Source organism: Urocampus carinirostris, chromosome 20 (assembly GCF_059441175.1).
Source record: "Urocampus carinirostris isolate Australia breed hairy pipefish chromosome 20, RoL_Ucar_1.0, whole genome shotgun sequence".
NCBI classification, from domain to species: Eukaryota; Metazoa; Chordata; class Actinopteri; order Syngnathiformes; family Syngnathidae; genus Urocampus; species Urocampus carinirostris.
The window spans coordinates 24,295,585-24,308,639 of NC_142368.1; the positions used below are offsets into that span (position 1 = coordinate 24,295,585).

Here is a 13,055-nt window from a genome sequence, read left to right on the forward strand (position 1 = left end):
CTCCCGCGGGCCGCATAATTGACACCTCTAACCTAAACAATGTCAAGCAGACTTATTGGGCTGTGACATCACCTGCAATGATTCCAGCTTTTCCTGACTTATTTGTCTTTACCCCCTCGAACCCCTCCCCCCACATTCACACAATAGCGCTATCATGAGAAGTGTGTGCATGTTTGTGTGCGCATCTGCGTGTCAGCCAACAATGGCCGAAGCCCTAATCTCCATGTCAAAAACGCATGGCCTCCCCAGCTAGTGGTCCGCTCAGCGTTTTGACCCCCCTGATTTACTCTCGCCGCAGCATAAAAAGAGCACAGGAGGCGGTAAGGCACGTTTGTGAGTGAGCAGATGATGCTCATGGGGCTATTTGCTAGTTGGGCCTTCTTGGACGACTTCGCCACTAACAAATATATATAGCGCTGTTGAGTTTCGTGTCTGGTGAGGCACAAGCAGATTTACAAATGAATGGACCTACATCATATTCATCATTTGATTAGCGGAACAAGAACGCAATATTTAAACTGTAGCACATATAACAAAGTTTATTTGTCTTACCTTAACTTAAAAATAAAGTCTGTTTGCTGCTCCTTTGACTTTAAGCATCAATGATAGGTAATCCTTGGTTTCACTACCACCCTCTGTCATGAAGCACCTGCATCAATCAATAGGTAATCTTCAATTATGACGGAAAAATCCATGTACCTACAAAAAAATTACTTGCTGGTAGCTTGCTAACACTTTCACTAATTCTATTGTTTGGGGCTAAGGTGTGCGCCATATCAGGATCTTTGGTTTCCCTATACCCCTCTGCCATGAGGCAAGTCAATTGTGTGCCTCACTCTGCATCCTCAGATGATCAGCACAGTATGCCGAATTGTATAAATAATATTCATGATAAAAGTATGAAGTCATTCTAACACAGAATAAATATGATCATTTAATATATTTTAAATTTTATATACAACGTATACTTCAATTAAGATTTTTATATACACCTGATGACAGGTGAGGCACTGCCTCAAATTCCTCACGTCGGTGATATATATTTATATAACTAAAGCTGTCGTTCAAGCGCTGAAAGTTAGGGAGTCTCCTTTAATAATTTAGCCACATCAATTTTTCCAAACTGAGACTTGTGCTTCACTGCGAAAACATAATATATGTCCTTACAGGCCGCTTGAAATTTTGGAAGTCTGGCTCTCTCAGTTGTCCACATATTTTCAACTAATTTTCACAATGACCAGGCTTTTTATGGGACAAAGACCCACATCATACATACCAATTCAAAAGTAAAATAGTAACGTTAAAAGGATCTAAATGTGTCTTTGTCTGTGTCATTTCTTGCCTGTGATTAGTCCGTTGCCACACGTGGATGCCCGTGAGATACGATTGAGGAGAGTTGCTGCCACCTTGTGGGTGGTATGGAGAACTAAATTGATTCAATCTGATCTTCTTTTATATCCGTTACGGTAATTTAAATACCCCTTGTAAAACGGGCTCGACCATGGTAACAAGGTTAATAGTGAGTTCATTTTTATTTTATGTTTTAAATGAGTGCTTATCCAGATAGTGGAGTCACCTACAAGCGTACAGCGCACAGGAAAGAATGAATTCACCCAGTTGATGAATTCAATCCTTAAGAATTTTAAAGACTTTAAAGTACAAGAATCTCAATCAGCTTAGAAAAATGTTTCAGAACGCCAAGAAACCTTGCAAAAGTTTCATCTCACGTCAGCTTATAACAGGTAACAATGACTGTTTGGAGGGTCTAACTCTTGTTTGGGTGCCTGGGGTCCTTATCTAGTGTCTGGCTTGTTTAGACAGTGTGTTTTCACAGGCGAAAAAAAAAGCCGGGGACCCGCTGAGGCTCTTAATAGGTTTACTTGGCTCTATTGAAACTAGCCAAGCGGCACAGATCAGATAGCCAAAGTCTTCGGCACAGCTTATCGTTCCGGCCCCTTTCTCTTGCACTCTTTTTTCCCCCTGCTCTTTTCCTTCTCCTTTCTCCCTGCCCGGGAGGTGCAGAGAGGGGAGGAGAATCAGGGTGTAATTGGTGAACGGGGTTAAGTACTTGTTTGAGCCCCCCGCAGGCCGGGGCGCTTCAGATGATGACTTAATCGTTTTTCTGCTCAATTATGCGTTTGCCGACCAAAGCCCGCCGCCGCCTCATTCACCTCTCCCTCCACTCTTTGGGTTATGACGGGGAGGAGGTTATGGGGGGGATGTCGGCTCCCAGCGGGGAAGATGAACACACTCTCACTTACATACTCTCTCTTGTCTTGCTGTCTTACTTAATGTCTCTATTATCTCTTGCACTTGGTCGTTTTTCTTTTCGCGCCCCACATCTCGACTCCCAGATGAGAGGAGTCTTTCAACCTTGCAGGTCTTATCTTTTTACTTCCAAATCCAGTTGCATTTTAGGGCTAAGACCTGACAGGCCTCCACCTAAGTTGTAGAAGTGGGCCTTTGCTTTTTCCCCTAACCTTCTCCTTGTGTCAGCCTTTGGGTACTACGCCCCACGTTAGCCGGTCGGTGGCAAGCCGTTACTTAAATCAGCTGTAATATATACTATAAACAACAAAACATCACCCATTTTCCCCCTCATCTCTTGGTTTCCTTGTTATGCTTCCTTATCCATGAAAATATTGTTATTTTTATTTTTGGTGTGGGTCTCTGGTCCTATTTCCTGCCTGTAAGTGTACCCTTTAATTTTGATTCATTCTGTGCCAGTAACATTCTTAGCCATCAATGGCTCTAAGTCCAAACTAGCATTAACAATTGTTTGAAATGAAATGAAATGGAATGATCTGCATTTATATAGCGCTTTTCATGTCAATGACTTCCCAAAGCGCTTTACAATGTGCTCCACATTTCCCAATAGCGGCCTTGCAGTCATGGAAGGCGCTAACCTGCTTATTGGGGGTATTAGGGGTTCAGTGTCTTACCCAAGGACACTTCGACATGTAACACGGACGAGTCGGGATTCGAACTGGGATCCCTTGATCCCAAGACGAGCGCTCTACCTCCTAAGCTACTGTTTGAATAATTGAAATTAAAATATGCTCACACTGCTCTTATTCACTGATTCTTTATCCTCTGCAACGAACAGATTTTGAAACCCGTATTTTAAAACCAGTGGCATCTAAACTAGCATTCACGATTCGATATATGACCAAAAAAACCACGCTAATAGCATGCACATATTCCTCATCTTCTGCACAAAACACCAAGTATCAGAAAGAAACCCATATTTTGAATCACAGAACTTAAAAATGAGCTTGCTAGCAATGAAAAAAATATTTATACAATAATTATATGAATAAATGAAAGGGTTTTTGTTACCTGACTATTACAGTACATGCTAAATTAAAAAAAATAACAATTTTAACCATATATCAATGTTGGTGGGAGTTAGTGTTTTACAATCTTGTTTTTATAACCAGATCAAATCAGACCCTATCAATATAAATGTAACCATTTCAATCAGAGCATTTTAAAATGTACAGATAATTTTGACTTACTTTTGTTAAAATAGACATTCCTTACAAAGTCAAGAAGTTATGATGCAATATATAAATCTATGTGGTTTTTGCGTATGTCTGTGGCTACCCCAACACAAGAAGGGGGCAAAAGTGTTCTGGAAAGACTGCCTTGACCGAAAAATTTGGTATGTGTGCCGCTTTTAAATGGGTTTGAGACAGCAAAGTGTTAGGTTTGTGTCTAGTGAGGGCACGTAAAATAGCTGTATTGGTTGGTTGGATCCAACATATACCTATTGGTCAAGTTTTCTAATTACTCCAGCCAAACTGCTTTTGCTGCCATTTGTTATTCGTATTGTGGCTTATTTATTGTATGTTGGCATGTGATGAAGAATATAATATTTCATCTGTCCTATATGTTGTGCATTGAGCATATATGACAATAAAGTTGAAGTTGAAAATGAAACGCGAGATATTTTTTAAAGGTTAAGTTTTTAGTCTCCTTAACAACCTTCCCCTGGATTTTTATGTTTCAACCGAACTAGTCGTCCGCGCACAACCTCAAAAACCATTACCAAATTTCTGTCCCTAAGAAGGAAGTTCTTGGGAATTTTGGTGTGAAAACTGCGTTTGCTGTTTCAGAAATTAAAAAGTCTGTATCAGTCCAGAACTCCAGAACACAGACGAAATTCATGGACTTACTTATAACACTTACCCCTTAGTAAAGTATTTTTCTTCTAACTGTAAAATGCATCTTTACAGTATTGGGGCAGGTTTTGTTTTTCTTGTTGTATCAGACCCAAATGACAATTTGTGCTTGGTGGTTCTCAAGAACCTTTAACAAACTTGTCCTAACCGTATCTGCTCTCCTTCATCCAGTTCAATCGCTGCATCACCTCACAGTTAATCAAGTGGTTCAGCAACTTCAGAGAGTTCTACTACATCCAGATGGAGAAGTTCGCCCGGCAGGCGATCAACGACGGGGCCGGCGGAGTGGAGGACCTGAGCGTGAGCCGGGACTGTGAGCTCTTCAGAGCACTCAACATGCACTACAACAAGGCCAATGACTTTGAGGTAAGAACTGGAGTCAATATTTACAAATGTTTAGGAACCTAATTGCTTGTACCTACCATTACCTGTTTCTGGACTTTATACTCACACTTTAACCAGAGCTATTTTAATGTATTAAGAGTTTTCTTAATTTAAACTGAAATGTATTTATTGTTAACAACGCAGTGAAAATAGTTTGCAATGTGATTTGACATGCCACTCCAAGGTAAACACGTAATAAAGACTTAAAAGAGAAAATAGGATAAAAGAATATCAGGATGAATAGTAAAAAAATATTTACAAGGTAGTGAATGGAGACAAAAAGAGGACAACAGGTCAAAGATGGGGTGGCCAGGGTGAGAAGAGTCCTTTATAATGTTTATGGATCTGCTAGGGTATTGCAAGCCGGCAAAGTCATCCAGATTGGGCAGACAGCAGTCAATGATTTTCTGGGCCGTGTCGATTACTTTTCTTATCCGCTGCTGTTCTCCCAGCATAGCACACCTTTGCTCGCAGGATTTTAAGTTGAATGCATTTTTTATGGGAGGAGGGGAATTGTTATTTTAACAACATTGTTTTTCAATTTAAAAGCAACAAAAATTGTCAACACTTGTAAGGTTGATTTTTCTAAGATGAACTGAAATAAGGTTGGACAATTGCAGTACATAACCGGGGTTTTCAATAGACAGGAAGTATCTCAAAAACCTTTTTCAAATAGAAGATAAAAGCTAAACATTCTAACAAAGGATGGAATTTGCAACAAATTTATTTGCAGAATAACTTTAGTCAAGTGTTACGGAAATCATGCTCAGAAAGATGCGATAAATGGTTTTGAGGTGATTCAATTTATTCTTGACAAATGTGTAAGGCTGAATAAAATCACAGCTTTCATGCTTAAAAATGTATAATGGATGTGGTTTTACAAAATTATCACGTTTTGTTTTATGTTTCACAAAATTTACTTACAGGCAACTGTCTCTTTATCATCAGTTTTGTCTAGAACTGTATCAAGAAACTTGTTCAGACAGAATCTGCTACATATTCCTAGATTATCCGAAACTGGGTGAACGGATACATGGCAGTTTGGGAAAACTGTTTTCAATGTACTTCGACCCTCCTCTTGTGTTAGGATCGCTACTGGGTTGTTTTGGATTTTAAATGCATCCAAAAACCCCATACTTTTGTGTATTTAATCAAATCTTCTTGAGATTTCCGGGAATGTCTACTTCATCAAAATAAAGCCCTCCTCCCACAAAAAAAATCACTACATTATAAAATGCTGTGATTAAATTGTTTACAATTGTATTGTTAGGGTCAGTTTATATAAAACAATATTTCAAACACAACAGCTAAAACTGAAGTCACGCGTGGACTGGACATGTGGTGTATCAACTGCAAGTAATGTTTTTGCAAAAATGATACTACAAGTGTCACTTTTTTCTTAACACGTACTTGCATACACATGCAAGTGTTTGCACACATAGACTTTTCCTTCAATTTTGTTATTTATTTGTTTTAGAATAAGTACTCAGTCTTGGTCCTTCTTGCCTTTTGTTTTTTTGGTCTTGCAAATCTACATTTTCTGTTCTCTCCTGTAGTGCTTTTTGATTTATAAATATAAAAATTATATTGCTGAAAAGAAGATTTTTAGCCTTATTCATTGAGTAACTATGATTTGAAAGCGACTCTTACACTGTATATGTCATTATAGTTAATGATATCAAAAGGAAAAAAATATTTAGAGGATGTTTTGTAATAGCCTTAAGTGATAGGGAACAAAATATACTCGTGTTTGTTTGTATAATTATTTTGAGGTAAATGTTACCATTTTTCAAAATCAAAATTGAGGGTTATACTGGCAAAGAAAATGCCCAGAGACCCAACACCAAAAACAGAAAAAAAACTTGATTTCATGGATAAGGAAGCCTAACAAGGTAACCAAGAATTGGAAAAAAGGGTAGTATGTTTTTAGGTGTACTTTACAGATGATTTTAGACACTGTCGCCATGGACATTCAAAAATGTGTTACCTGAAAAATAAAACAAGAGTAGGGTTAAAATAAGAAGAAAGGTGTGATGAACCATTTTACTTGTGTTTTTAAACTTGTTGTTAGCTTTTGCATTAAGAGTATGGAAGTTAGTAGGCAAATGAGGAAGAAAAGTTAACTGACTTGATTGTGTTGACCATCTATTGTTTTGCGGCTGGTGTGCATTTGAGACTTCCCAGTTCTCATTTGCCTCTTGCGTGCTTAGCAGTCTTCCAGTCTTACCGTAAACTCTCAATAGGTAACTTCACCTTTTGTTGGCTTTTTGTGCCGTACACTTCTCCTTTTTTCAGCCACCTTGGCTCTTCGTTTCCCCTCTCGGTGCAGACTCAACTTTAAGAAGGTCCGCTCCTTTGTATTGTTTTGTTTTTAATCGCTCGCCATTTGATGAGTGCCCCGTGCGAGCGTTTTGTTGTTGCTGCATTTCCCAGCAGTGTCCTGTTCACCTCGAAGGGTACAGCCTTTCCCTTGGACCAGACGGAGCATGCTGGCAAAGCATTTCTCCAGCGTGCATGTGTGTGTGTGTGTGTGTCACTTTGAAGGCAAGGGGGGGAGGCTTTCGCTGCAATCAAGGTTAAGCGTCCTACTGTGTTTGCGAGAGGAAGAGAGCAGTGGGAGAAGGGGAAAGCGGGAGATGGATAGATAGGCTATGGAGGGTGAGAGCTGAGAGACAAAAGAAAGAGCATTGAGGGGAGAGAGGCAGGGAGTCAGGGGATACTAGAGGTGGTTTTTGGGGGGTGGGGTAAAGCGAAAAATGACGTACTGGATAGAAGTGCCCTTGCGAGCAGTGGGAGTTTTGCAGAGCTCACACTTAAAGTGCTTCACTCCCGTTTTTCTTTCTCTTTTTTCTGCAAACCCCTTCCTAACCCACCCGTCTGTTTCTCTATGTACGATATTAGTCCACAGGGGCCACAGACTCACACATACACACAAACACTTTCCTGCATCCACCCGCTGTCCTCTAAAGGGAGGCTTTTGAAAGGCTCTTGCTGGCAGAAGCACTCGGTGATGATGTCTCCATAAGTCGATTGGAAAACAGCAATGAATGACAATAACTTAACAGTTTTTCCCCAACCTTTTTAGAGCCAAGGCACATTTTTTCATTAAAAAAATCTCAAAGCCATTGAATGTGTTTAAAAGTTAATTCCAGGCACCACTTTCAGATTTTTCTTAAAATCTTAAATTATCATGTTGTCTAAAATGACAGTAAAGTTTTAAGTTATGTTTTTATTATCATTTGTCATGGTGGTTTAGGAGGGGGATATGGCTGATTTATTTAGGTGGATTTTCTGCTGTAATTTTGGATTCTACAATATTTTTAACCTGTTTTTCTTGTTTTTTAGTAAATTGCATGCACTTAACCCTTGGATATATGACCTACCAGTACAGACACTCTTCCATGAGTATGGTCGAAAATTTGGGGGGGGGAGAATACTCATGGCATCATGTCAGAAACATGCTTTATGAGGAATAGCTGGAATATGACATTGTGACAATATTACAACTTTTTTTTTAAGGTTTTGAAGAATAACAACCCATAGGTTCATTTTTTACCCAAATTATGGATCCAAAGTTAAATTGGGCAAATATTCTCTGCCAGTGGTGCATTTGTTTTTAACTACATTGTAACCATTAAAAAAATTAAATGAAATCAGCAAACCTATGTCAAACATTTTCACATTATTTGACATATGTTTTTATTATTTGCTTGCAATCTTAGACAGTTACACCTTCATCAAGTGAAAAAGTTAATAAATATACAGTATTACATGATCAGCGTAGAACTAATATCCATAAAACACTTGTGGCAAACTCAGGGCCATTACAAAGAAATTGGTCTCGAGACAAGAGAGAAAGAAGCACATGAAAAGAAACAGTTGCAGTCTTAAATGTGTAGTTGATGTCGCCATTCGCATAGCACATACTCTAGTTGTATTTAGTGAATACCATTAATCAACCAGAGAACATTGGGGAAACCCACCCTGATATTAATGGTTCAACCACCTGGGTTATGGGGGCACCGTTTTAAGTATTCCATTATCCATTATCTGCACGACTTATCCTCAATAGGGTCGCGGGGTTGCTGGAGCCCATCCCCAGCTATCTTCGGGCTGTGGGCAGGGGACACCCTGAACTGGTTGCCAGACAGTCGCAGGGCACACAAAGACATAAAACTTAGTGACAATTTGGACCTGCCAATTAACCTGGCATGCATGTTTTTGGAATGTTGGAGGAAACCGCAGTGCCTAGGGTAAACACACGCAACCAAGAGGAGAACATGCAAACCCCGCACAGGAAGGCTGGTAGCTGGATTTGATCACATGACCTCAGAACTGTGCCGCGGGCGCGCTAACCAATCAGCAGCCCTGCCGCCCTTATGATTAATATATAAGAAGAAAATGAAAGAAGTACTCTTTTGACAACTCCTCATATTGATTAATGTTCGCTTTACTGGGCTGATCACTAGAAGAAAGCAAGGATATTGAGCAATGGTATCTTTTTTTTTTTTCCAAATATAAGATTGAGCTATCTCCTGCGGCAAACTAAACAAGCGCCCACGACACAAAAGTGTGCCCTGGAACACTTGTAGAAAAACACTAAACTTAAGCTTAATCTGTTAATTCATCATCACACCCTTGCATATTTATTTTCATATGCAAGCTCTAGAATGAGTCCCAAACTTTTTCTTAAACTTTTGGACCTTATCTTTTGTGACATAAAAATGGGATCTTCTGCTCATAATATGACAGCAAAGATGCTAATAATTCCTGGAAATAAATAAAGGACTTTGCAAAGGTTGCTGCTCAGGGTTAGACTCGCAAAAATAATTTAATAAACAATATCCAAGTCTGCTAATTTAGGTAATTCTTTGAGTTCAAAATCCAGACAAAAGATACATAAAAATTGAAGGGGATGAATAAAAAAAATTTGTTTTACAATTATATCAATTTAGCAGTGATTAACGGTGTTGGAAACCACGGTGTGATAAATATCGCCAGACTCAAATGCTGGTCAGGAAATTTCAAAAACTTTGACATTCAGCTTTTAACAAGTAACATAAATAGTTACTTTCCCTGGTAGATACTTTTACTACAGTGTAGTACAGTTACTGACTCAGTTACTTTTTGGAAGAAGTAGTGAGTAACTAATTACTTTTTTAAGTAACTTGCACAACACTGGTGATTAAGTACAAGTTTGGTGCATAAGGTAATCCTCTTTCTCTTTGACACTCAAGACAAACACAAATTGTCACCTACAGCTTGTAAACCTCATAGATGTGAGCGTTTGCAAAAAGAGACCAGTGCAGGTGAATACGTCTTCGGACGGCTGTGCGTAAAGAGGATGGGCAAACAAGGCTTGCGCTGAGGTGATTGGGGGCGGAGTAGGTTTTGCATATGAAGGCTTTTTATAAAGGCGGGCAGGTGTCTGAGAGATGCCCGAGTTGATTAGAGGCTAACATAGGGGAAAAAATGCCCAGCCATGCAAATTGCAACAGCACAGAAGAGAACTTCGCAATGTTTGTGTGGCCTTTTGTTGTGTGCGTGGGTGTTGTTTGTGCACATGTGTGTGTGTAGGGAGCGTGGGTTTTTGTGTGGGACTCATGTGTGTGTTAAAAATGTGCAAGTTTGTTCGAATGTTCCGTCTTAAGTGTGTATTTTTTCCCGTGTGTGCACGTGAGTCATAGAGGAAATGTGGAGATGGATGGCGATGACTGCATGTGTGGATCGGGATGCCCCCAAGGCCGTTTTTCTCTGGATCTCTCCCCTTTCTCCTACACCTCCTCTTCTTTCTGTTTCTCCCCTACCTGCATGCACCACCACTTGAAACAGGAGCCTACGCACATTCAGCGTGCGCACACACGTACTGAAGTTTCCGTTTGCCAGATTCTGCATCATCAAAGTTCCATCCACCTTGGTGGCGTCTTTGGAATGAATATGTCCTCTGTTTCGGTGACACACACACACACACAAACACACTCGTCCGTGGCCTTTCTTGTTTGATGCTAATCTGCTCTGTCACTGTGTTGGCCTAATACGCTCTCCATCTTCCCTCCCAGCTCCTCTTTTGTGGCGATTGTTTCCTCTTTTCCTTTTCATATCGCTCCCTCGCTCACTTCCTTCCATCCGTCCGTCGCCTCTCTCCTTTCATCCTTTCATCCTCTTCTCGCATGTCTTCCCCCTGCCTCGCCTTTTCCTCCTATTAGAAAACTTTTAATGGCATAATTGTCACATTCCTTCTGGCACAATGAACACTAGCTGGTAATTAAAAGAGTTTGCCGTTAATTACCTACTTTCCTTTCTTTTCTTCCCCCTTTCCTCTGCACCCTTCCACTTTTCTTCCCTTTCTTCTCCGCTTTCTCATTGGCAACGTCCGCAACCATCAAAGTGTGGTCCTCTGACGGAAAAAAACCTTGACTTTGAGCGGGCGGCGCTTTCATGTCAAGCAAAAACTCTCGTTTAGTGTCCCTTTTTCTTTTGGTAGCCCCCTCCTACCCATTTCTGTTTGAACCCCCAATGACAACACACATCATCTCTCATGAGACAGGAATGTGTGTGACCTGTTAATAGTGAAGAGGGGTTTAGGGGGGGTCTGATAAAAAGACAGTTTTATGATGGCTCTGGGAAACTCTCAAATTTCCATAAGACAAACCAGGCCAAGTTTCCTCAAACACACACGCAGGAACCTTTAAAAGAGGAAGTTACTATGATCTCTTTGTGAGAGGAAGATACTGGTGAAAGTGGTGAAACACAACCTGGTTTGGGGTTTTTCTTCCTTTTCTTTTGTCCACCTAACTTAAGACTGTCACACTTGTTGTCTTGTTGTCTGGTTGATTAATACATTTTTCAACACTAAATTCCTAGTCTGGGTGTGTTTAGGACAAACCACGTATCACACAAAAAATGGGTAGTCTAGGGGGAAAAATCAGACCCACAGTAAAGAACCAAAACATTATTTCGCCCCAGGTATCTGATGGACAATACAAACCGGTCTAGTTTTGTTCCTCTTAATTGCAGGCAACTCTTTAGACAACTCTTCCGTTGGTATGTAGGTCTCAAAAAACAGTAGTAAAGGCTGGCAGGGCACGGTGAGCAGAGAGTGAACAGATGTTGAGGTTTATCTCATCGTGTGTATGAATTTCTACCTTCTAAATCATACTATTTTTCCCGATATTTTTCTGATAATTATTTCAAAAACCCGGTCTGTGGCCTTTCGCAACGCCCCGAGACTGGGAGGTTGTGTGTTCGAGTCTCCATTGAGTCATACTTATGACTTACAACATTGCCTTCCCGCTTGGTGTTCGGCCTTATGGAGTTGGAATTGGGGGGTTTGGTCACCTAATGCCCCCCTAAAGAAGGGTCTTGCAACTCATCGGTTGGGTGTATCGTCGCATCATTTTCAGTGCACAGTCGTACTGGTAAGATGGAATAAGGCGAGGAAAAAGATGAAAATAATTATTTCAAAAGATAACTCATGGCTTTTGACAATCATGATCTTGTCTGTGATGCCCAAAAACTTATTTATGTAATTCACCTATTTTTTGATGATTTTGCTGCCTTCCTCATCCACCTGCTGTCCCCCCATCCTGCTGCCCGCCTGTCTCATTCTTCGTCTCTCTTGGCCTCTTCATCCATTACCGGAGAGCCAAGAGCAGATGCTGTCTGTCCAACCGCCATGCCCCGGTGCATTGTGCACTTCACCTCTCCTTCCCCCTCCGTTCCTCCCTCTTCACTCCTCTTGGGGTTCTGTTTGTTCCGACAACTGTTTTCTGTGCTCCAAATTTCCCATTCTAGGTGGGGGTATGTCACGACGGTAGGGCACGGATTGTGCATGTATGGAAGGAGGCGTGCGTTTTTGACCAGAGCCTGACCTCTGAGAACTAAAGGTGAAAGGTTGAAGAGTACACACCAGAATGATTTGATCTAAATGCAAACATTGACGTCGCGCTCCGACATACACACACCGAGATGTACTCAGTGTTGGGACTTGGCCTGAATAAAAAAAGAAATAAATAAAACAAAACCTTGAGAGATGAATAAGATGGTGCTATAGATTTAAGTTCAGACCTTCCACAGATAAAAGCAATGCCATGCCACTGGCATCTCGCGCCTGAATGTATATAGATTTCATATACACCAATAGTATTTCTCCTCCAGGCTTCAATTCTCCTCAAATAAAGATACACTAAACACTCTCTGAAACATAGGCAAACTCCACCCACAACTTTCACACTTAGGAAAGAAAGCACCTTCTAAAGCACCAGCTAAATCTGTGACATAAAGAAAAAGGTCCTAAAACTGTGAATACAGATTAGATTTCTTAACGGAGCGATTACATTCACTAGAATAAAATGATTTATGAAGAGAGCAAAAGCATCAACACGTGTGCAACGTCTTCTGGCCTTTCAATTGTCTCTGTGTCTCTCGGATGGGTGAAAAGAAAAGCCATTGGCATCATCTGCTGGTCGGTGAATGGCCGGTGGCTAT

The 13,055-nt window shown here is 40.5% G+C and overlaps 1 protein-coding gene across 2 annotated transcripts in view; it reads left to right on the forward strand.

Moving 5' to 3' along the window:
- Positions 1-13,055, forward strand: part of LOC148346677 (prospero homeobox protein 1-like) — a 49,416-nt gene that overhangs the window by 18,244 nt on the left and 18,117 nt on the right. For both annotated transcript variants that reach the window (XM_088324751.1, XM_088324752.1), the window contains exon 4: positions 4,356-4,550. In XM_088324751.1, the coding sequence (XP_088180877.1) occupies positions 4,356-4,550 (195 nt within the window). The remainder of the gene's footprint in view (positions 1-4,355; positions 4,551-13,055) is intronic.